The 25,147-nt window shown below is 43.0% G+C and overlaps 1 protein-coding gene across 3 annotated transcripts in view; it reads left to right on the plus strand.

The window, feature by feature from the left end:
* Nucleotides 1-24,398, plus strand: part of LOC128692161 (uncharacterized) — a 138,036-nt gene extending 113,638 nt beyond the window's left edge. For all 3 annotated transcript variants that reach the window (XM_070085187.1, XM_070085188.1, XM_070085189.1), the window contains 5 exons: nucleotides 5,876-5,966; nucleotides 18,892-19,042; nucleotides 20,475-20,649; nucleotides 20,970-21,177; nucleotides 21,452-24,398. In XM_070085187.1, coding sequence (XP_069941288.1) covers nucleotides 5,876-5,966; nucleotides 18,892-19,042; nucleotides 20,475-20,649; nucleotides 20,970-21,177; nucleotides 21,452-21,603 — 777 coding nt within the window. In that variant the 3' untranslated portion in view covers nucleotides 21,604-24,398. The remainder of the gene's footprint in view (nucleotides 1-5,875; nucleotides 5,967-18,891; nucleotides 19,043-20,474; nucleotides 20,650-20,969; nucleotides 21,178-21,451) is intronic.
* Nucleotides 24,399-25,147: the final 749 nt, after the last annotated feature.

Consider the following 25,147-nt stretch of genomic DNA (forward strand, 5'->3'; position numbering starts at 1 on the left):
TAGGCCTGTGTTCCGTGTGCAAAATAATAATAATAGAACTTTTCTTTGTCAGAGGAAAGAAAGTCTCCCTGATAACATTGTGTATACATAGTGTATAGTGTATACTACAGTGGCTCCCTAGTATATAGATGATAAAGGCTAAAGTGTCATTTGAAAACAGGTGAATTTGTAAATGAAGTGATAAGCCTATAGAGGCAGGTGCCAGAAGTCGCCAGAATCTTACCACAGTGGTCAGCTGTTCTAATAATCTTTCTGGCCTGCTAGTGTACTCGCGTATAATCTAGTGATACCAGTGAATAGCAGAATACAGTGTTGTAGTAGCAACTAACCAGTATTATAATGGTACTTAGTGGAGTGGAGTGACTTTCATTAGTTTCTTTTTTCTTGAAATACCAGACGTATACTATGAATCTCATATAACCTGTAGTTACCAGTGGTCGCAATATACACAACGAGAAGCAATTATTACTACAGAAAAAGCGTCCTTCCTCCAAAATTTCCACCAGTCAACTATAGTGATAATATAGCATTTATTGTGGTGGAGACGAAAAAAAAAAAACTAGAAAAGCTAGATACAGCGATTGATAAACAAGGGTTGAGGCTCGACCGTTCGTCACTGTAGGAGCTGCCAGAAATCACCGGCTCTTCAACATGCAAGTTATACTTTTGTATCAATCAAATCACATATTACTCGGGTAGATAATTTCAAGTAGATCCTTCATGTGTTAGCCCAAATCACCGACTAGTATGTTTTAAATAAGTGACCCACTGATCAGATCAGATCGACTGGTCCGAACCCTCGACTGGTCCGAACCCTTGATGGTCCGAACCCTTGATGGTCCGAACCCTTGACTGGTTTCAAACGGATTCGTTGGACAATAAAGCAGACTGTAAACGGATGGGGTTGTAGGCGCCCTTATCAAACACAAACAATAAATATAAATCAGGAACGTACATGGTAAGCTGTCCAATTAGTTAGAAATAGAAATACAAATAGCTAGAGCTTCATTTAAGGAGGTTATTAATAGAGTATTCAAGAGGTTGCTAGTAGAATTACAGTAAATCAACCATTCAAATCATTATGAAGCTCTGTATAGTCTGCAGTCAATCAAACAAACGGGCTTCCACATGGATAAATTGTCATTTTTGTGGAAATTGGTGTCACGCCCCTTGTGCAGATATCCAAGAACTAGCTACAAGCAGTATTAAAACAGGGAAGTGTTTTTGGGTATGCCCAAATGAGGAAAATCTGTGGACTAAAATCACAAGGGTATTAAAAGAGGATAACATCAAAGCTGCTTTCATAGACAACCTGGAAGCTTTCTACAACAGATGGGAACATAAAAAGTCTGGGCTGAATGGTACTGCCCTTGATACTGGCCATGTAGTCAGAAACTGTAAGGCTGGAGGTGATGTCCTGGTAGTCAGTAAATGTGGGGCTGATAGTGCTGTCCTGGGAGACAGTAATGGTGAAGCTGGAGGTGCTGTCCTGGGAGACAGTAATGGTGAAGCTGGAGGTGCTGTCCTGGGAGACAGTAATGGTGAAGCTGGAGATTTTGTCCAGGTAGTCGGGAATTATACGCAGGAAGGAATACATATAAATGACCTCATAGGGGACAGGAGCCGTAGTGGGGAAACAAGTGTAGTCAAAGATAAGATAAAACCAATATTGCAAACTAGAAATACCACAGGAAATAGCAAACAAGAGGACTCCACTAGCTATAATGAGGATATATTACCAAAAACAACTGGTGGGAGCTCCATTGTTGGTGCTAGGGAGGATAGGAATAAGACAGGGAAACATGCACCAACAGGGAATACGGTCACAGAAACCCAAGGCAAACGGAAACCAAGCCTGTGCACATACTATGCACTTGGTATCTGCAGACATGGGAAATCTGGAAAAACAGACGGGATGTGCAACTATGACCACCCTAGAAAATGCCATGCCCATATGACAACAGGAAAATGCAAACTCCCTTCCTGTAAGCTTTTTCACCCTGAAATGTGTACCTCTTCAGTACAGGAAAGACTGTGCTATAACTTAAATTGCCAGGCACACCATCTCTAAAGGGTACAAAAAGATACAAAACATCCAGGCCATGGGAAAACCTGGGTAGCCACAGCCACTCAAGAGGGAGAGGTTTTATAGTGCCAGGAAGGAAAAAAAACTGGCAGGAAATGGCAGAAATCGTACACCAAATCAAGTCATTCCTGGAGTGGAACCACAGTCGATGGCCTCCACTCCAAACCAACAGATACAGATACTAATGCCGGAAAAAAAATCCCCCCCCAGTACTAACAATACCACCAGTCCGATGACATTCTTCTTTGCAAATATACAGGGTCTAAAGCCAGCAACAAACAACAAAATACCTTTCATCCGTGGACTGCTTGCAGAGGCAAAGGCAATGTTCGCGGCTTTCACTGAGACCCACATAAAGGATCACTTGGACAACGAAATATGGATCCCAGGTTACAACCTATACAGATGTGACAGAGTGAACAGGCAAAAGGGGGGGGGGTTGGCCTGTACATTGCAGAGTCACTTGTTTGCACAGAACTGCTAAATGCCTCAAATGATGTAGTGGAAGTTTTAGCAGTAAAGGTCGAGAACCAAAACCTAGTCATTGTGGTAGTCTACAAGCCTCCGGATGCAACATCCCAGCAATTCCAGGAACAGCTGTTAAAAAATTGACCACTGTCTGGAAAATCTTCCAGCTCCTGCACCCAACATCTTGCTCCTGGGGGATTTCAACTTAAGGCACCTAAAATGGAGGAATATAGCAAATAATATTGTTGCAGTAATAACACCAGGAGGTAGCTCTGATGAAAACTCACACTCACATGAGCTTTTAAATCTCTGCACAAAATTCAATTTAAACCAGCAAATAATAGAGCCTACTAGACTGGAGAATACACTAGACCTCATCTTCACTAACAATGATGATCTGATAAGAAATGTCACCATATCAAAAACAATATACTCAGATCACAACATAATTGAGGTTCAGACATGTATGCGTGGAGCCCCAGACCGACATAATGAGACTAGTCACGAGGGAGCATTCACCAAATTCAACTTCAATAACAAAAACATAAAGTGGGACCAAGTAAACCGAGTCCTAACCGATATAAGCTGGGAAGATATACTAAGCAACACAGACCCCAACGTATGCCTAGAACAGATTAACTTGGTGGCACTCGATGTATGCACAAGGCTTATTCCTCTAAGAAAAAGGAGGAGTAGATGTAAAATAGAAAGAGACAGGCGCTCCCTTTACAGGTGACGGAAAAGAATAACAGAGCGGCTAAAAGAGGTCAATATATCTGAAATGCGTAGGGAGACACTGGTCAGAGAAATAGCAAGCATCGAACTCAAGCTAAAGGAATCTTATAGGAGTCAGGAATCGCGGGAAGAACTAAAAGCCATAAATGAAATCGAAAGAAACCCAAAGTATTTCTTCTCCTATGCCAAATCAAAGTCGAGAACAACATCCAGTATTGGGCCCCTACTTAAACAAGATGGGTCCTACACAGATGACAGCAAGGAAATGAGTGAGCTACTCAAGTCCCAATATGACTCAGTTTTTAGCAAGCCGCTAACCAGACTGAGAGTCGAAGATCAAAACGAATTTTTTATGAGAGAGCCACAAAATTTGGTTAACACAAGCCTATCCGATGTTATCCTGACGCCAAATGACTTCGAACAGGCGATAAATGACATGCCCATGCACTCTGCCCCAGGGCCAGACTCATGGAACTCCGTGTTCATCAAGAACTGCAAGAAGCCCCTATCACGAGCCTTTTCCATTCTATGGAGAGGGAGCATGGACACGGGGGTCGTCCCTCAGTTACTAAAAACAACAGACATAGCCCCACTCCACAAAGGGGGCAGTAAAGCAACAGCAAAGAACTACAGACCGATAGCACTAACATCCCATATCATAAAAATCTTTGAAAGGGTCCTAAGAAGGAAGATCACCACCCATCTAGAAACCCATCAGTTACACAACCCAGGGCAACATGGGTTTAGAACAGGTCGCTCCTGTCTGTCTCAACTATTGGATCACTACGACAAGGTCCTAAATGCACTAGAAGATAAAAAGAATGCAGATGTAATATATACAGACTTTGCAAAAGCCTTCGACAAGTGTGACCATGGCGTAATAGCGCACAAAATGCGTGCTAAAGGGATAACAGGAAAAGTCGGTCGATGGATCTATAATTTCCTCACTAACAGAACACAGAGAGTAGTCGTCAACAGAGTAAAGTCCGAGGCAGCTACGGTGAAAAGCTCTGTTCCACAAGGCACAGTACTCGCTCCCATCTTGTTCCTCATCCTCATATCCGACATAGACAAGGATGTCAGCCACAGCACCGTGTCTTCCTTTGCAGATGACACCCGAATTTGCATGACAGTGTCTTCCATTGCAGACACTGCAAGGCTCCAGGCGGACATCAACCAAATCTTTCAGTGGGCTGCAGAAAACAATATGAAGTTCAACGATGAGAAATTTCAATTACTCAGATATGGTAAACACGAGGAAATTAAATCTTCATCAGAGTACAAAACAAATTCTGGCCACAAAATAGAGCGAAACACCAACGTCAAAGACCTGGGAGTGATCATGTCGGAGGATCTCACCTTCAAGGACCATAACATTGTATCAATCGCATCTGCTAGAAAAATGACAGGATGGATAATGAGAACCTTTAAAACTAGGGAGGCCAAGCCCATGATGACACTCTTCAGGTCACTTGTTCTATCTAGGCTGGAATATTGCTGCACACTAACAGCACCTTTCAAGGCAGGTGAAATTGCTGACCTAGAAAATGTACAGAGAACCTTCACGGCGCGCATAACGGAGATAAAACACCTCAATTACTGGGAGCACTTGAGGTTCCTGAACCTGTATTCCCTGGAACGCAGGCGGGAGAGATACATGATTATATACACCTGGAAAATCCTAGAGGGACTAGTACCGAACTTGCACACGAAAATCACTCACTACGAAAGCAAAAGACTTGGCAGACGATGCAACATCCCCCCAATGAAAAGCAGGGGTGTCACTAGCACGTTAAGAGACCATACAATAAGTGTCAGGGGCCCGAGACTGTTCAACTGCCTCCCAGCATACATAAGGGGGATTACCAACAGACCCCTGGCAGTCTTCAAGCTGGCACTGGACAAGCACCTAAAGTCGGTTCCTGACCAGCCGGGCTGTGGCTCGTACGTTGGTTTGCGTGCAGCCAGCAGCAACAGCCTGGTTGATCAGGCTCTGATCCACCAGGAGGCCTGGTCACAGACCGGGCCGCGGGGGCGTTGACCCCCGGAACTCTCTCCAGGTAAACTCCAGGTATCGACTACACGAGGGTCATTAAAGCTGCACCGGCAACTTTTTCACTCCCAAACAAAACTACTTGATTCCTATAAATAAGGATTAAAGTAAACTCTCAGCATATATATGCTGACAGAAATAGACACGAAATCAAGGAACAGAATATATAAATGTGTAAACTCTTCATAAACATTGTTGAATAGATCATCACTATAATGAAATAACTGTACTAATAATTGGAATTTTGTTTATCCTGAGCGACTCTTCTTCCAGGATATTCACAGGCGCTGGCACACCAAACCATAAATGCAACAACAACGGTTAAGAAGAAATACTAAAGTTTATATAGGGCAGATAACAGCAATTTAAAGAGAAACGGAATACGTATGCTATTCCCGGGTCGGAGGAATTCTAGCGAAGGAAAACACGTAACCACAAAAAACTAACTTTTAAATTCAGTAATTGTATAACCCCCTGCTTGTTCAGCTCTTTCATGAATGTAATAATAATAATAATAATGTCTTGTTTCGTAGGTGAAGGCCGATCAGGTGGTGGACAAGTGGTACGATGAGAGCAAGGAACACAAGTTTGGTGTGGAGCCTCAAGGAACAGTCCTGAAGTCTGGTGAGTCTCGCCAGAATTTTTTCTCACTAAGCTTCCTTAAAGGGAGGCGCCTTGATGTCGACAAAAGACTCTTCATCCAAGCAGTGGGAGCGGCTCTCTTTTCCCCAGGCACTGTATATACCTTTAATGACTTGCGAGAGGTTTCCTACTCAAAGAGCTCGCGTTTCTTGGAACAAGAGCCCTTCACTTGCATTAGGGTACCCCACCTCCTTGAAGAAACACTAAACTACTACTGTGTCACTAAACAACTAAAGCTATTAAATTGGGAAGCGTTATTATGAAATTCAAACAAAAATATTTGCGCATCATAAAGATAAATGAATTGTATAGTGCTAGGGTTGCAGAGTGCACGGGTGCACAGGGTACAGAGGGTTGCACAGAGTGCAAGGGTGCACAGGGTACAGAGGGTTGCACAGAGTGCACGGGTGAACAGGGTACAGAGGGTTGCACAGAGTGCAAGGGTGCACAGGGTACAGAGGGTTGCACAAGTGCAAGGGTACAGAGGGTTGCACAGAGTGCAAGGGTGCACAGGGTACAGAGGGTTGCACAGAGTGCAAGGGTGCACAGGGTACAGAGGGTTGCACAGAGTGCACGGGTGCACAGGGTACAGAGGGTTGCACAGAGTGCACGGGTGCACAGGGTACAGAGGGTTGCACAGAGTGCAAGGGTGCACAGGGTACAGAGGGTTGCACAGAGTGCAAGGGTACAGAGGGTTGCACAGAGTGCACGGGTGCACAGGGTACAGAGGGTTGCACAGAGTGCACGGGTGCACAGGGTACAGAGGGTTGCACAGAGTGCAAGGGTGCACAGGGTACAGAGGGTTGCACAGAGTGCAAGGGTGCACAGGGTACAGAGGGTTGCACAGAGTGCACGAGTGAACAGGGTACAGAGGGTTGCACAGAGTGCAAGGGTGCACAGGGTACAGAGGGTTGCACAAGTGCAAGGGTGCACAGGGTACAGAGGGTTGCACAGAGTGCAAGGGTGCACAGGGTACAGAGGGTTGCACAGAGTGCAAGGGTGCACAGGGTACAGAGGGTTGCACAGAGTGCACGGGTGCACAGGGTACAGAGGGTTGCACAGAGTGCACGGGTGCACAGGGTACAGAGGGTTGCACAGAGTGCACGGGTGCACAGGGTACAGAGGGTTGCACAGAGTGCAAGGGTGCACAGGGTACAGAGGGTTGCACAAAGTGCAAGGGTACAGAGGGTTGCACAGAGTGCACGGGTGCACAGGGTACAGAGGGTTGCACAGAGTGCAAGGGTGCACAGGGTACAGAGGGTTGCACAAGTGCAAGGGTGCACAGGGTACAGAGGGTTGCACAGAGTGCAAGGGTGCACAGGGTACAGAGGGTTGCACAGAGTGCAAGGGTGCACAGGGTACAGAGGGTTGCACAGAGTGCACGGGTGCACAGGGTACAGAGGGTTGCACAGAGTGCACGGGTGCACAGGGTACAGAGGGTTGCACAGAGTGCAAGGGTGCACAGGGTACAGAGGGTTGCACAGAGTGCAAGGGTGCACAGGGTACAGAGGGTTGCACAGAGTGCACGGGTGCACAGGGTACAGAGGGTTGCACAGTGCACGGATGCACAGGGTACAGAGGGTTGCACAGTGCACGGATGCACAGGGTACACAGGGTTGCACAGAGTGCACGGATGCACAGGGTACAGAGGGTTGCACGGATGCACAGGGTACAGAGGGTTGCAGAATGCACGGGTGCACAGGGTACAGAGGGTTGCACAGAGTGCACGGATGCACAGGGTATAGAGGGTTGCACAGAGTGCACGGGTGCACAGGGTACAGAGGGTTGCACAGAGTGCATGGGTGCACAGGGTACAGAGGGTTGCACAGAGTGCAAGGGTGTACAGGGTACAGAGGGCTGCACAGAGTGCAAGGGTGCACAGGGTATAGAGGGTTGCACAGAGTGCACGGGTGCACAGGGTACAGAGGGTTGCACAGAGTGCACAGGGTACAGGGTTGCACAGAGTGCAAGGGTGCACAGGGTACAGAGGGTTCCGCAGAGTGCACGGGTGCACAGGGTACAGAGGGTTGCACAGAATGCACGGGTGCACAGGGTACAGAGGGTTGCACAGAGTGCACGGATGCACAGGGTACAGAGGGTTGCAAAGTGCACGGGTGCACAGGGTACAGAGGGTTGCACAGAGTGCACGGATGCACAGGGTATAGAGGGTTGCACAGTGCACGGGTGCACAGGGTACAGAGGGTTGCACAGAGTGCATGGGTGCACAGGGTACAGAGGGTTGCACAGAGTGCAAGGGTGCACAGGGTACAGAGGGCTCCACAGAGTGCAAGGGTGCACAGGGTATAGAGGGTTGCACAGAGTGCACGGGTGCACAGGGTACAGAGGGTTGCACAGAGTGCAAGGGTGCACAGGGTACAGAGGGTTCCGCAGAGTGCACGGGTACAGAGGGTTGCACAGAGTGCACGGGTACAGAGGGTTGCACAGAGTGTACGGGTGCACAGGGTACAGAGGGTTGCACAGAGTGCACGGATGCACAGGGTACAGAGGGTTGCACAGAGTGCACGGGTGCACAGGGTACAGAGGGTTGCACAGAGTGCACGGGTGCACAGGGTACAGAGGGTTGCACAGAGTGCACGGATGCACAGGGTACAGAGGGTTGCACAGAGTGCACGGATGCACAGGGTACAGAGGGTTGCAGAGTGCACGGGTGCACAGGGTATAGATGGTTGCACAGAGTGCACAGGGTACAGAGGGTTGCACAGAGTGCACGGGTGCACAGGGTACAGAGGGTTGCACAGAGTGCAAGGGTGAACTGGGTATAGAGGGTTGCACAGGGTACAGAGGGTTGCACAGAGTGCAAGGGTGCACAGGGTACAGAGGGTTGCACAGAGTGCAAGGGTGCACAGGGTACAGAGGGTTGCACAGAGTGCACGGGTGCACAGGGTACAGAGGGTTGCACAGAGTGCACGGGTGCACAGGGTACAGATGGTTACACAGAGTGCAAGGGTGCACAGGGTACAGAGGGTTGCACAAGGTACAGAGGGTTGCACAGAGTGCACGGGTGCACAGGGTACAGAGGGTTGCACAGGGTACAAAGGGTTGCACAGAGTGCAAGGGTGCACAGGGTACAGAAGGTTGCACAGAGTGCAAGAGTGCACAGGGTACAGAGGGTTGCACAGTGCAAGGGTGCACAGGGTACAGAGGGTTGCACAGAGTGCAAGGGTGCACAGGGTACAGAGGGTTGCACAGAGTGCAAGGGTGCAGAGGGTTGTGCAGAGTGCAAGGGTGCACAGGGTTCAGAGGGTTGCACAGAGTGCAAGGGTGCACAGGGTACAGAGGGTTGCACAGAGTGCAAGGGTGCACAGGGTACAGAGGGTTGCACAGAGTGCAAGGGTGCACAGGGTACAGAGGGCTGCACAGAGTGCAAGGGTGCACAGGGTACAGAGGGTTGCACAGAGTGCAAGAGTGCACAGGGTACAGAGGGTTGCACAGAGTGCAAGGGTGCACAGGGTACAGAGGGTTGCACAGAGTGCAAGGGTGCACAGGGTACAGAGGGTTGCACAGAGTGCAAGGGTGCACAGGGTTGCACAGAGTGCAAGGGTGCACAGGGTTCAGAGGGTTGCACATAGTGCAAGGGTGCACAGGGTAAAGACGGTTGCACAGAGTGCACAGGGTACAGAGGGTTGCACAGAGTGCAAGGGTGCACAGGGTACAGAGGGCTGCACAGAGTGCAAGGGTGCACAGGGTACAGAGGGTTGCACAGAGTGCAAGGGTGCACAGGGTACAGAGGGTTGCACAGAGTGCAAGGGTGCACAGGGTACAGAGGGTTGCACAGAGTGCAAGGGTGCACAGGGTACAGAGGGTTGCACAGAGTGCAAGAGTGCACAGGGTACAGAGGGTTGCACAGAGTGCAATGGTGCACAGGGTACAGAAGGTTGCACAGAGTGCAAGTGTGCACAGGGTACAGAGGGTTGCACAGAGTGCAAGGGTGCACAGGGTTGCACAGAGTGCAAGGGTGCACAGGGTTACACAGAGTGCAAGGGTGCACAGGGTTCAGAGGGTTGCACAGAGTGCAAGGGTGCACAGGGTAAAGACGGTTGCACAGAGTGCACAGGGTACAGAGGGTTGCACAGAGTGCAAGGGTGCACAGGGTACAGAGGGTTGCACAGAGTGCAAGGGTGCACAGGGTACAGAGGGTTGCACAGAGTGAAAGGGTGCACAGGGTACAGAGGGTTGCACAGAGTGAAAGGGTGCACAGGGTACAGAGGGTTGCACAGAGTGCAAGGGTGCACAGGGTACAGAGGGCTGCACAGAGTGCAAGGGTGCACAGGGTACAGAGGGTTGCACATAGTATATACACAGATATATATATATATATATATATATATATATATATATATATATATATATATATATATATATATATATATATATATATATATATATATATATATATATATATATATAACAGGCCATATCCCACCGAGGGAGGGTGACCCAAAAAGAAAAAGAAAGGCTTCTGTTTTGAAAATTAGTAATGTGTACAGGAGAAGGGGTTACTAACCCCTTGCTCCCGGGGGAAGCAAGTGGTTAGTAACTCCTTAAGCCATGCGTGTCGCCTCCTACGACACGCATGGCTTACGGAGGAAGAACTCTGTCGTGCCGAATACGTAAGACTTGCGATTTTGGCTTAAATAACAATGCTCTTCTTGCCGAATAAGGCAAGCGAAAATATGTGTATGCAATAATGTAGCAAAAATCATTCTGAACCTAACGAAAAAATGTATTTTATTGTGTTTGTTTATTATTAAATTATGTAAACTTATCTAAAATATATTTAGTTGGATTAGGCTAAATTAAATTGTTTTTGTTATAATAAGGTTAGGTAAGTTTTCTAAGGTTCTTTTAATACAAAATTATTAATTTTACATTAACATAATTGAAAACAAATATTTTTTTAAATTTATAAGAGAAAATTTTAGAAATAACGTAATTTTAAATGAGTTCTTGCTAATTGACCAATTTACCTATTTGGCACTACACACACACACACACACACACAGTGTCTAATCGACATGTGCCTAGGACAAAATGGTAACTAACACACACACACACACACACACACACACACAGATCCTGAGGAAAGACAGAGGGAACAGGGGGGGTGGAGGAGTGGCACTGCTGATCAAAAACCGATGGAATTTTGATGAGCTGGAGAGAGGAGACAGCGGAGAAGCAAGTGATTACATAGTGGGAACGCTTCACTCTGGGGGTCCCAAGGTGGTAATTGCAGTGATGTATAACCCACCACAGAACAGCAGGAGGCCAAGGCAAGAGCATGACGAGAGCAATAGACCGATGGTTGACACACTGGCTGCAGTGGCCCGAAGAGCTCATGCATGCAGGGCAAAGCTCCTGATCATGGGTGACTTTAACCACAAGGAGATTGATTGGGAGAACTTGGAGCCACATGGGGGCCAAGATACATGGAGGGCTAAGATGATGGAGGTGGTACTGGAAAACTTCATGTACCAACACGTAAGGGACACTACAAGAGAGAGAGGAGAGGATGAACCAGCAAGACTGGACTTAGTATTTACCTTGAGTAGTGCAGATATTGAGGACATCACATATGAAAGACCCCTTGGGGCCAGCGATCATGTGGTTTTAAGCTTCGAATACACAGTAGAGCTACAAGTGGAGGGGAAAGCAGGAAGGCCAGGACGAATGAAGCCAAACTACAAGAAAGGGGACTACACGGGAATGAGGAACTTCCTGCACGGGGTTCAGTGGGACAGAGAACTGGCAGGGAAGCCAGTTAATGAGATGATGGAATATGTAGCAACAATGTGCAAGGAAGCTGAGGAGAGGTTTGTACCCAAGGGTAACAGGAATAATGAAAAAGCCAGGACGAGCCCATGGTTCACCCAAAGGTGCAGGGAGTCAAAAACCAAGTGTGCTAGGGAATGGAAGAAATATAGAAGGCAAAGGACCCAGGAGAGTAAGGAGAGCAGTCGTAGAGCCAGAAATGAATATGCACAGATAAGAAGGGAGGCCCAACGACAATATGAAAACGACATAGCAGCGAAAGCCAAATCTGACCCGAAACTCTTATACAGCCACATCAGGAGGAAAACAACAGTCAAGGACCAGGTAATCAGGCTAAGGAAGGAAGGAGGAGAGACAACAAGAAATGACCATGAAGTATGTGAGGAACTCAACAAGAGATTCAAAGAAGTGTTCACAGAGGAGACAGAAGGGGCTCCAGAAAGACGGAGAGGTGGGGCTTCTGAGTGAGCTAGATACCTCAAAGGCAATGGGGCCAGATAACATCTCTCCATGGGTCCTGAGGGAGGGAGCAGAGGCGCTATGTGTACCCCTAACAACAATATTCAATACATCTATCGAAACAGGGAGATTGCCTGAGGCATGGAAGACAGCAAATGTAGTCCCAATCTTTAAAAAAGGAGACAGACATGAAGCACTAAACTACAGACCAGTGTCACTGACATGAATAGTATGCAGTCGTGGAGAAGATTATCAGGAGAAGAGTGGTGGAACACCTAGAAAGGAATGATCTCATCAACAGCAGCCAACATGATTTCAGGGATGGGAAATTCTGTGTCACAAACCTACTGGAGTTCTATGACAGCAGTAAGACAAGAGAGAGAGGGATGGATGGATTGCATTTCCTTGGACTGCAAGAAGGCGTTTGACACAGTTCCACACAAGAAATTAGTGCAAAAACTGGAGGACCAAGCAGGGATAACAGGGAAGGCACTACAATGGATCAGGGAATACTCAGGAAGACAGCAGCGAGACATGATACATGGCGAGGTGTCAGAGTGGGCACCTGTGACCAGCAGGGTCCCACAGGGGTCAGTCCTAGGACCAGTGCTGTTTCTGGTATTTGTGAACGGCATGGCGGAAGGAATAGACTCCGAAGTGTCCCTGTTTGCAGATGACGTGAAGATGATGAGATGAATTCATTCGATCGAAGACCAGGCAGAACTACAAAGGGATCTGGACAGGCTGCAGTCTTGGTCCAGCAATTGGCTCCTGGAGTTCAACCCCACCAAGTGCAAAGTCATGAAGATTGAGGAAGGGCAAAGTAGACCGCAGACGGAGTACAGTCTAGGGGGCCAGAGACTACAAACCTCACTCAAGGAAAAAGATCTTGGGGTGATTATAACATCAGGCACATCTCCTGAAGCGCACATCAACCAAATAACTGCTGCAGCATATGGGCACCTAGCAAACCTCAGAACAGCATTCCGACATCTCAATAAGGAATCGTTCGGGACCCTGTACACCGTGTACGTTAGGCCCATATTAGAATATGCGGCACCAGTTTGGAACCCACACCTAGCCAAGCACGCAAAGAAACTAGAGAAAGTGCAAAGGTTTGCAACAAGAATAGTCCCAGAGCTAAGAGGTATGTCCTACGAGGAGAGGTTAAGGGAAATCAACCTGACGACACTGGAGGACAAGAGAGATAGGGGGGACATGATAACAACATACAAAATACTGAGAGGAATTGACAAGGTGGACAAAGACAGGATGTTCCAGAGATGGGACACAGCAACAAGGGGACACAGTTGGAAGTTGAAGACACAGATGAATCACAGGGATGTTAGGAAGTATTTCTTCAGCCACAGAGTAGTCAGGAAGTGGAATAGTTTGGGAAGCGATGAAGTGGAGGCAGGATCCATACATAGCTTTAAGCAGAGGTATGATAAAGCTCAAGGCTCAGGGAGAGTGACCTAGTGGCAACCAGTGAAGAGGCGGGGCCAGGAGTTTGGACTCGACCCCTGCAACCTCAACTAGGTGAGTGTCTCAGTAGAAGTAACCAGTTACCAGTAACCAGTGTACCAGTAGATGACTCACTACCAACCGTCTCTGCCTGAGTCACTGTCTGTATTCATATTGCCGCTGACCTCAGCAGTATTTCAAAGACCCCCACATATGGGTACTGTGGGCGGTCAGTTATACGAGAGTGAGCAAGGAGGCAGGTCACGGCTGTTTGGCTCTTCCATACTTACCGTTATAATTATACGTACTTCCAGCCTACGTGAGTATTACTTTACCCTATCCACGTGTTCGAACCCCCACATGATAAGTGCATATATATATATATATATATATATATATATATATATATATATATATATATATATATATATATATATATATATATATATATATATATGTCGTGCCGAATAAGCAGAACTTGCGATCTTGGCTTAAATAGCAACGCTCATCTTGCCATATAGGACAAGTGAAAATTTGTGTATGCAATAATTTCGCCAAAATCATTCTGAACCTAACGAAAAAAATATATCTCACTGTGTTTGTTTAGTATTAAATTATTGTAAACAAATCTAAAATATATTTAGTTGGGTAAGGCTAAAATAAATTGCGCTTGTCATAATAAGGTTGGGTAAGTTTTCTAAGTTCCTTTTGGTGCAAAATTCTAAATTTTTACATCAACATTAATGTAAAAAATATATCTTTAAACGTATAAGAGAAAATTTTAGAAAGGACTTAATTTTAAATGAGTTCTTGCTAATTGACCAGTGGAAGACAGGCACTTTACCCTATTTCTCCTGTTGCTGCCCTTGCAACATATTCGGCACGACATATATGTATATATATATATATATATATATATATATATATATATATATATATATATATATATATATATATATATATATATATATATATATATATATGCAATAAGATCACAGTAAACAGGTGATTTCAGAATATGCAAAACAACCACTCTGAAAAAATAGAGAAATTCCAAGCGCTTTCGTGACTACTCACATTATTGACAATGTGAGTAGTCACGAAAGTGCTTGGACTTTCTCTATTCTTGCAGAGTGGTTGTTTTGTATATATATATGTATATATATATATATATATATATATATATATATATATATATATATATATATATATATATATATATATATATATATATATATATATATATATATATATATATATATATATATAGGGAGGTACCACCTCTGAAACTAGGTTGGGGATCTTCATCCTCAGAGAAAAGAATGAACTTAGTCCAGGGAAAACTCGAGATTCTCCCTATATTTTCTATTATATGTTAACTTTATTTAAAGACAAAATACATTTACAAAACTACAATAGGAAATTGAACAACATACATGGCATGTTAGAGCCTACATCTCAAACACTTCATCCAGCTCCCTGGCAGTCGGCCGCATGCCCAGAATGCTGCAGGCATTACCCCTCTGGATCGCGACACTGAGTCTCTGAAAGAGAAAGCTGACCGCACTATGATCCTTGGTTTGTGTGATGAGCTTTTCTCCCAGCTCTTTGATGAACTGTAGAGCACACTTATCCCATGCTCCAAGGGTCTCTGACCCTATTGGGATGAAGTAATAGTAGCCAGGCAGGCCGTCATATTTGCGGATCTTTTGGGTCTCTCTGTGACTGGCGGCTCTACCCACTTCAACTTCAGAGTATAAAGTAGGTGTCTGCCAAAGTGGCTGTGCAGGTGTAGTCCCAGGCAATCTGCTTACCATCCTTGCAGGGTAGCATAATGGCTCCATCTGGACGCTTTTGACTTCCGTTGGACCTCCATAGTTGGGGTTCCTGTTGAGCTGGGCAACGGGCTGTGACGAGACTTCTCTTTATGATGTCGTTTACCTTTTCATGTCTAGCATACTTCCCTTCTGATGTATGACACACGAGACCATGAAGTCCAAATTAATCAGCCAACGCCCAGCCGCAAATACACCGATGTTCAGTGAGTATGGGGACGGCTAGGCGAAGAGCAACACCAATCCGAATGGCCTGTGAGTCGAGTCGGGTGCCCAGGCAAGAGTTGGGAACGACTAAAAGGAAATCTTCTGGATGTGGTGCCTTCATCGCTAGAAGACGAGCTTTGTTCTTTCCTGGAGCGTTGTTGAGCATTGTGTTGGCAATTTTTTTCCATGATCGGTTCGTCCCACTGGGGCTGTTTGTGCTCTTTGGGCGGAGTTGGTCTTCTAGAGGAGCCTGCATGGGTGGGTGTCTCACAGCATGGCTGCTTCAGTGAACCTGGGATATTGAGCTTCTACCACACCTCTCAAGCCTTGCCTAGTCCACTGGAAGCCATGCATGAGGACAGAAATGCAAGTAAAGCTACCTGCATTGCCTTGCACACCCCTATACCTCTCAGTCGCACTAGGAGAGTTGTTTGATCCCATTGTGATCTTCCAATGACAGATTCAGTACCTTTTTAAAGATAGATCTCAGGAGTAAGTCACATTCGATAAGTGCTGGTTTGTCGAAAGAGGGTGCGAACCTCAGGAAGTAGGTAAGTCTTGGCAGAATAAGACACCTTGTGAGGAGATACAGGGCATCATGAACATCAAGATTGCTTATTCTCTCCTCCATTCTCTTCAGGTCATTCAGTTTGTCCTTGAGGACTGTGTCGATGGCCTGATGACCCAGCGGTGCTCCCAAGAGGGTGTTGTTGGATGGAGTAGTAGTAGAGACTTCAGGTAGGATTGTTCGCACAGCTCTGATTATTTCCTGGTTCGTTATGATGATTTCACACTTGGAGGGATTGAGGATGAGTCCCAAGGCTTCTCCCTGTCTTCACCAGTTGTAGGTCCTCTAGCAGTACCTGCCAGAGTGCCATCATTCAGGTACCAGATGTTGAGCTCGCTGCGTAGGCTGAAAGTCAGCTCTTTTACTGCCAAGCAGAAGAGAAGTGGAGCGAATGGATCACGCTGCTGAACACCCTCTGATGAGGGAATTTCATGTTCGCCAAACAGAAGAATTGAGGGTTTGCTGTAGCCAGCTGAAATGAAGGAAAAAAGGCTGGGGAACCGATCCCGAACGGCTGGCACGACCACATCTCTTTTCACCATATTAAAGGCATTTCCAAAGTCAAGTTTGACTACGGCCTTATATATATATATGTATGTCGTGTCGAATAGGCAGAACTTGCGATCTTAGCTTAAATAGCAACGCTCATCTTGTCATATAGGACAAGCGAAAATTTGTGTATGCAATAATTTCGCCAAAATCATTCTGAACCTAACGAAAAAAATATATTTCACTGTGTTTGTTTAGTATTAAATTATTGTAAATAAATCTAAAATATAGTTAGTTGGGTTAGGCTAAAATAAATTGTTCTTGTTATAATAAGGTTAGGTAAGTTTTCTAAGATTCTTTTGGAGCAAAATTAATTTTTTTTACATTAACATTAATGAAAAAAATATATCTTTAAACGTATAAGAGAAAATTTTAGAAAGGACATAATTTTAAACGAGCTCTTGTTAATTGACCAGCTTTACATATTCGGCACGACATATATATATATATATATATATATATATATATATATATATATATATATATATATATATATATATATATATATATATATATATATATATATATATATATATATATCTATATATATGTGTGTGTGTGTGTGTGTGTGTGTATATATATATATATATATATATATATATATATATATATATATATATATATATATATATATATATATATATATATATATATATATATATGTCGTGCCGAATATGTAAAACTGGTCAATTAGCAAGAACTCATTTAAAATTAAGTTCTTTCCAAAATTTTCTCTTATACGTTTAAAGATATATTTTTTTCATTAATGATAATGTAAAAATTTTTAATTTTGCACCAAAAGAATCTTAGAAAACTTACCTAACCTTATTATAACAAGAGTAATTTATTTTAGCCTAACCCAACCAAATATATTTTAGATTTGTTTACAATAATTTAATACTAAACAAACACAGTGAAATATATTTTTTTCGTTAGGGTCAGAATTATTTTGGCGAAATTATTGCATACACAAATTTTCACTTGTCCTATATGGCAAGATGAACGTTGCTATTTAAGCCAAGATCGCAAGTTCTGCCTATTCGGCACGACATATATATATATATATATATATATATATATATATATATATATATATATATATATATATATATATATATATATATATATATATATATATATATATATATATATAAAACACCGGCCTTTTCCCACCAAGGCAGGTTGACCCGAAAAAAAAGAAACACTTTCATAAAGTTTTGTCTTCTATTTACATTTAGCAATTTATACAGGAGCAGGGGTTACTAGTCCATTGCTCCCGACATTTTAGTCACCTCTTAATACAGGCATGGGTATATATATGTCGTGTCGAATAGGCAGAATTTGCGATCTTGGCTTAAATAGCAACGCTCATCTTGCCATATAGGACAAGTGAAAATTTGTGTATGCAATAATTTCGCCAAAATCATTCTGAACCTAACGAAAAATATATATTTGATTGTGTTTATTTAGTATTAAATTATTGTAAACGTATTTAAAATATATTTAGTTGGATTAGGCTAAAATAAATTATGCTTGTTATAATAAGGTTAGGTAAGTTTTCTAATATTCTTTTGGTGCAAAATTATAAATTTTTACATCAACATTAATGAAAAAAAAATATTTTTAAACGTATAAGAGAAAATTTTAGAAAGGACTTAATTTTAAATGAATTCTTGCTAATTGACCAGTTTTACATATTCGGGACGACATATATATATATATATAGATATATATATATATATATATATATATATATATATATATATATATATATATATATATATATATATATATATATATATATATATATATACTGTATATGAAGAAATCCAAATACTCTTCCTTGAAGCCTTTTTATCCACTTCTCCGAGGCTATGAGTCCCGCAATTTACACCAGAGGTGGACCCCATCTATATATAGTTGTATTGATATTTTAGATTAACCAGTTTTATTTTTTAGGAATTAAAGTTCGCTTTATAATGGACCCTCGTGTAGTTGAAAGGCCTTAAATTTAGCTAACTTGTGTTGGTTGCAGGTCACTTCACGCAGATGGTATGGAAGGATACCAAACAGATGGGTGTGGGTAAAGCCAGGAGCGCGGCAGGCACCAAGGTCTTCGTCGTGGCTAACTTCGATCCGCAGGGTAACTGGATGGGCCAGTTCGCTGACCAAGTTCCTCCTGTAGGGTAAGACATTTTCTTTTACTCAATAAGTTATGCAAGTCTTTAACATCGCACTGTAATGGAATAAGAGACACAAATGTAGTATAATCTGATCCTTTCTTGATAATCTTTAACATAAGAATGGAGTTCGCCCAGATTGGGCTTTATTAAGTCACAAACTTTACGACTTAATAAATCCCACCGTGTGAGAGAAACGTCAACAATAAAGAGTCGCTTTAGATTGCATTTGTGTAATTTTTTCCAAGGTCGAAATGTTTTGCAAGATGTACATGTGTTATGTTAACATAATATAGATACAGTTTGGTACTACTAGTTGGTGAAAAGTCAGAGCGACGGTGAGACGTTATATAGAGTATGCTGTACAGTTCTGGTCTCTATTCAACCTACCCTCTTAAGCAACCACAGAAGATGTGTGACAGTGACACTAGAATGAAAATGTGATTTTTTTTATATTGTACAGTTCACTCTGAGGGTCTCCGCTACCATTTCGCGCTTCAAAACTTTTTGTCGTCTTTACATAGAATTGCATTTACTGATATTAGAGTATGTTATAATTATTTTTCACTAATAGACGACAGTCTAATCTAACCTAAATAATGTATATCAAGAAATTTGCTTCAAATAGCATGTAAGAAATCTAAGTTGGGTTCAGGAGGACAGGTTACCATATTATGGAATGGACATAGATGCATTATTAATCCACTGTAGCAGAAGGTAATCTCTGTGCTATAAATTATTCCCACTAAGATAGAATGAGAGTAGTAAACCTACATTCATAAAAGACAGAATAAGGAGGTATATAGCCGAGGTATACAAGTGGAAGTTAGCCATAAATAAGTTAGAGAAGGAAATATACTGATGCTATCTAACCAAGGCAAAACTCAGAACAATGGATTCAAGATTAATTACTTTAGATTTAGAGAAAAAAAATATTGAAAGAACTGTTGTGACAAAAGTGCATTATTTTTGTTATTAGTAAACTCGCAACGTGCAGTTACTTGTCTGTAAAATAATTTATAAGGTGGAACAAACTGGCAAGTAGTGCCACTGGCAAAATATTTTGGGCAACTTTAAAAGATTGGGGTTAAAGAGAGACTGAGAGGATTGAGTGCCAGGTGTGAGAAGGGCCTGTCGGGTATGAGCCACGAGCTTCACATCCTGCAGGTTATCTTCTGTACAAGTATGACGCTTTCGTGTTTAGTGCTTAACTTGATTATAACAATATTATTATTATCTATACAGTATTTATATTTCACATTAAATTCACTATTTTACGTATATAGTTTTATATGCACAATGAATGTTTAACATTATAATACTTCTATTTATTAAAGAAAGGTTAAATTTACTTTCCTTTCTGAAAAACTGTTCTTTTAGGAATTTATTACACGTTTTCTTATTAATGCTTATAGACAATTGTTTTTTGTGAAATCAGAGGGTTCCCCAAGCCGGCGTCTTCAGGAAAGACATCACTGTTCAGCAGCAAGACTCACAAGTCGTCCAGCGACTCCGACTCTTCTGATGATGATGACTTTGCTGAGGAATGCCTCAAATCCCACAACAACTACCGTGCCAAGCATGGTGCCCCTCCACTCAAACTCAGCAAGAAGGTCAGTCCTGAGAGGAGTAGCGATGTGGAATTTTCTTGTGGGCCACCACTAATATCGATAATAAACAAGAACAAATGCAGGCACTAATATTTGTTACTGCGCAGAATTATAAAATATCACATATTTGTTAAACAAGGTGTACTGTTACATATCCTTTGATACTTTACGTTTCATCTGTGCACTGTAGGTTGTGTGACACTGCAGATGTTTACGTTTATGCTCAGCCTTTATGTCCTCACTATCAGCGTGCTGTGTTGCTCTCTTCAGATACGATAAGCTTTAATATAAATGCTAGTTAATGCCTGTTTGATTTCTTGCAGCTGAGCAAGTACGCTCATGAGTGGGCCCAGACAATTGCCAAGAAAGACGTCCTGCAGCACCGTCAAAACAACAGTTACGGCGAGAACTTGTACTGCGCCTGGTCGTCCAACCCAAAACACATGATCAAGGGAAGTGAGGCGGTCGAGTCGTGGTACCAAGAGATCAAAGACTTCACGTTCGGCAGGGAACCCAGTGACCTCAGGGCCGGTTAGTTACAGTTTCTGCCCATTAATGTCTAGCCAGCCTAACTAATTAGAGACAAGTCGACAATTAGCAGGCGGAGGATCAAGCTTCCACCAGGCTGCATGAAATACCCGTTAATAAAGATTTTAATTCTTTTATTTTTGTTTAATGTTTCCATAACAAAAATTTCATGGTTTTATTAATAGTCTATTTCTGATCGTAGGTCATCCCTGATCGTAGTTTGGTAAAGAAAGATTGATGCCAACATGATTGCTAACTGATATTTTGTTGTGGTCAGGTCACTTCACACAAGTAGTGTGGCTGGATAGTGAGGAGCTGGGTGTGGCAACTGCTCGTTCTAAATCTGGTAAGATCTACGTTGTGGCCAACTACAGCCCAGCTGGCAACTTCGTAGGCAGCTTCGCCACCAAGGTGCCCAGACCCAAGTAAGAATGTCAAGCATACTGGCGACTCCCTGGTGCAGGGATAATACACCACATGAAGATAGTACTGGTGTGAAGCCCATCACCTGCCACAGCCATACATCACCTACCACAGCCATACCAACACTTACCACAGCCATACTAACACTTACCACAGCCAAACATCACCTACCATAGCCTTACCAACAATTACCACTGCCATTCATCACCTACCACAACCATACCAACACTTACCACAGCCATACCAACACTTACCACAGCCACAGTCATACCGACACCTACCACAGTCATACCATCACCTACCACAGTCATACCGACACCTACCATAGTCATACCATCACCTACCACAGCCATACCAACACATCACAGCCATACCAACACCTACCACAGTCATACCATCACCTACCACAGTCATACCGACACCTACCACAGTCATACCATCACCTACCACAGTCATACCGACACCTACCACAGTCATACCATCACCTACCACAGTCATACCATCACCTACCAGAGTCATACCATCACCTACCACAGCCATACTATAATCTACCATAGCCATATCAACATTTAAATTAACGCAACTTTACCAAACATCGAACACAGCCATACCACCGTCTACCACAGTCATGCCAAAACCTCTTCTTGCTACATAAGGTGGTGGAGCCGCAGACACATCCTGTGGTGCTATTAATGTTATAATTATAACTGAAGACCATCACTTCACGGAAGGTGCAGCGACTCGGCGCTCTTGCTGAGGTCATTGTTCATCGATGGCGACACAGCGTCGATCATTCGTCACCCTGGTTTCTGCATACATTCAGAATACACTTTAATATATGGTAGTGAAGACACAATATGCAGAATGATCTTTATGAGGGCGACGTTGCACTCAGAGCAGAGCTTTATCATGACTCGATAAAGCTCTACTCTGAGAATTGTCCCAATAAACGCTTGTTCGTTATATCGTGTATCCATTCCCATACCCGTGGGCATTACGCCTCTACATATATTTTAATGTACGTTGACGAAACATTTGTTGTAATGTCAGTAGATACTCAATGTTTGTTTATATTGTTTATGCTTCATATGTATTGTATACTTGTTCTTATACTCCTCTACATTTATACAAATTATAAATATTTGTAACCCGAACGACAACAGATTTCATTCATTCATTTATTAAATATATGAAATTACGTATTATTAAGTATGCTTAGTTCGTCACCTTTGTAAATATGTGCTGAGGAGAATAATGTGTAAGCTTCGGCCTTTTGGTGCTAGTGTACATGTACGCTTCTCCATCAGTCACTACGTACACATCACGTCTCTCTTAATGGATAAGTAAGACACGTGTGTAACAATTTGGTATCTTTATTGCCGAGACATTTCGCCTGCTCAGCAGGCTTCTTCAGGTGAAATGCGCAAGTGACTTTAATGCTGGATACTGAACTGTTACATGTGTGTTTTATTCATCTATGTACATATAACTCCTCTTAGTTACTTAGTACTCACTACTCCTCCCTAGGTGCTCATTACTCCTCCCTTAGTTACTTAGTACTCATTACTCCTCCCTTAGTTTCTATGTACACATTATTATGTTGATACTAAGACCTCCTCGCTTCTGCAGGAGATAGTCTCTCAACCCAAAGAGATTCTGAGACCATCTATAGATGACTCAGAAGGCTTAGTCTCCCTTCGTCGTATTGATCGATGGACACTTGTATATACAAAATACTGATGATTCCTTTTTAATCATTCCCTAGATTGCATCATATTTGTGTAGTGTGAAATGACTAAGCTCACAAAGACATGACAAACATTGGAATGACGGAAGGTATGTGGGGGATGTCAGCTACTTGTGTAGCTACTCAGTCAGCAGGAAGTAACTCATCACAGCTGTCACTCAGTCACCAGGGAGTAATTCATCACAGCTGTCACTCAGTCAGCAGGGGGTAACTCATCACCTATCACTCAGCAGGGAGTAATTCATCACCTGTCACTCAGTCAGCCGGTAGTAATTCATCACAGCTGTCACTCAGTCGGCAGGGAGTAATTCATCACAGCTGTCACTCAGTCAGCAGAGAGTAACTCATCACAGCTGTCGCTTAGCAGGGAGTAACTCATCACACCTGTCAGTCAGCAGGGAGTGACTCATCACAGCCGTCACTCAGTCAGCAGGAAGTAATTCATCATGTCACTCAGCAGGGAGTGACTCATCATACCTGTCAGTCAGCAGGGAGTAAATCATCACCTGTCATCCAACCAGCAGGTGGTAACTCATTTATTCCTAACTTGGTAATCAAAGCTTGGTGTGACGAGTTACCTTCCTTTATTTTAGGTTTGTTCTCTATTATTTATTTTGATGCTCGTCTAAGATCAAAATTACTCAAGTTATTCCAGATGGTCTGTGATTTATTAGGTTTAATATATGATAAACACTACTGTCTTTCTATATTAATCCTTTAACAAAACTGAATATGTATTTTTAGGGGGATAAGTAAATCATAGTTTAACTGCTAAGATTATTGATCTTGAAGAAATGAATCCTGATGATGGTGACTCATTTGTCACCGAAACGTTGATTGTACTTGATTGGTTGGTTAATGGGGTTTAAAGCCTATCGACTACAAAACGGTCATTAAGGCTGCACGTATCCTCTTCACCACCAGACAAGAATACTTTATTCTTAAAATAGGGAGTAACATAAATTCTGCATATATACACACAGAAATATACCTCTTGGTGTAGTCTACGTACGTATATCCTGTGATTGTCCTTCAATAAACGCACTAAGAAGTTTGTAATTGTTTCCCACCTGCTATGAATTATTTAGTGGTATAAAAATATACACGGAAGGCTTCGAAAATGCTGGTGAGGGGCTCTTGATACAAGTAACTGAGTACAGATCGTCTGTCTGAGGATCAACAGACGGAGGATCAAGTCTCATCACGTCTTTCGCTGAGAGATCCTCGTGGATTTAGCGCTTAAACATGAATCTGTGATACAAAGTGATGTCATCCCCTGCCCTTTATCGGATTAGACCTGATAATCTATTTCCGAGGTGCGGTATAACCCTTGTGGGTTTAGCGCTTTCCCATGAATAATATAATCACGTCGTTAGAAAACATTCAGCGTAGGATGACTTAATTAATACATAGCATTAGAAATCTTCCTTATGAAGAAAGATTGAAGACTCTTAAGTTACATTCACTTGTTAGACGAAGAATGAGGGGAGACCCGATCGAAGTGTATAAGTGGAAGATAGGTATTAATAAAGGGGATATTAATAAGGTCTTGAGGATGTCTCTCCAAGAGAGAACCCGCAGTAATGGATTTAAATTAGATAAATTTAGATTTAGAAAGGACATAGGAAAGTATTGGTTTGGAAATAGGGTAGTTGATGAGTGGAACAGTCTACCTAGTTGGGTTATTGAGGCTAGGACTTTGGGTAGTTTCAAATTTAGGTTGGATAAGTACATGAGTGGGAGGGGTTGGATTTATTTATTTATTTATTTATTTATTTATTATAAATTTGTGCACACATACAG

The sequence above is a fragment of the Cherax quadricarinatus genome, chromosome 15 (genome assembly GCF_038502225.1).
Source record: "Cherax quadricarinatus isolate ZL_2023a chromosome 15, ASM3850222v1, whole genome shotgun sequence".
Classification (NCBI taxonomy): domain Eukaryota; kingdom Metazoa; phylum Arthropoda; class Malacostraca; order Decapoda; family Parastacidae; genus Cherax; species Cherax quadricarinatus.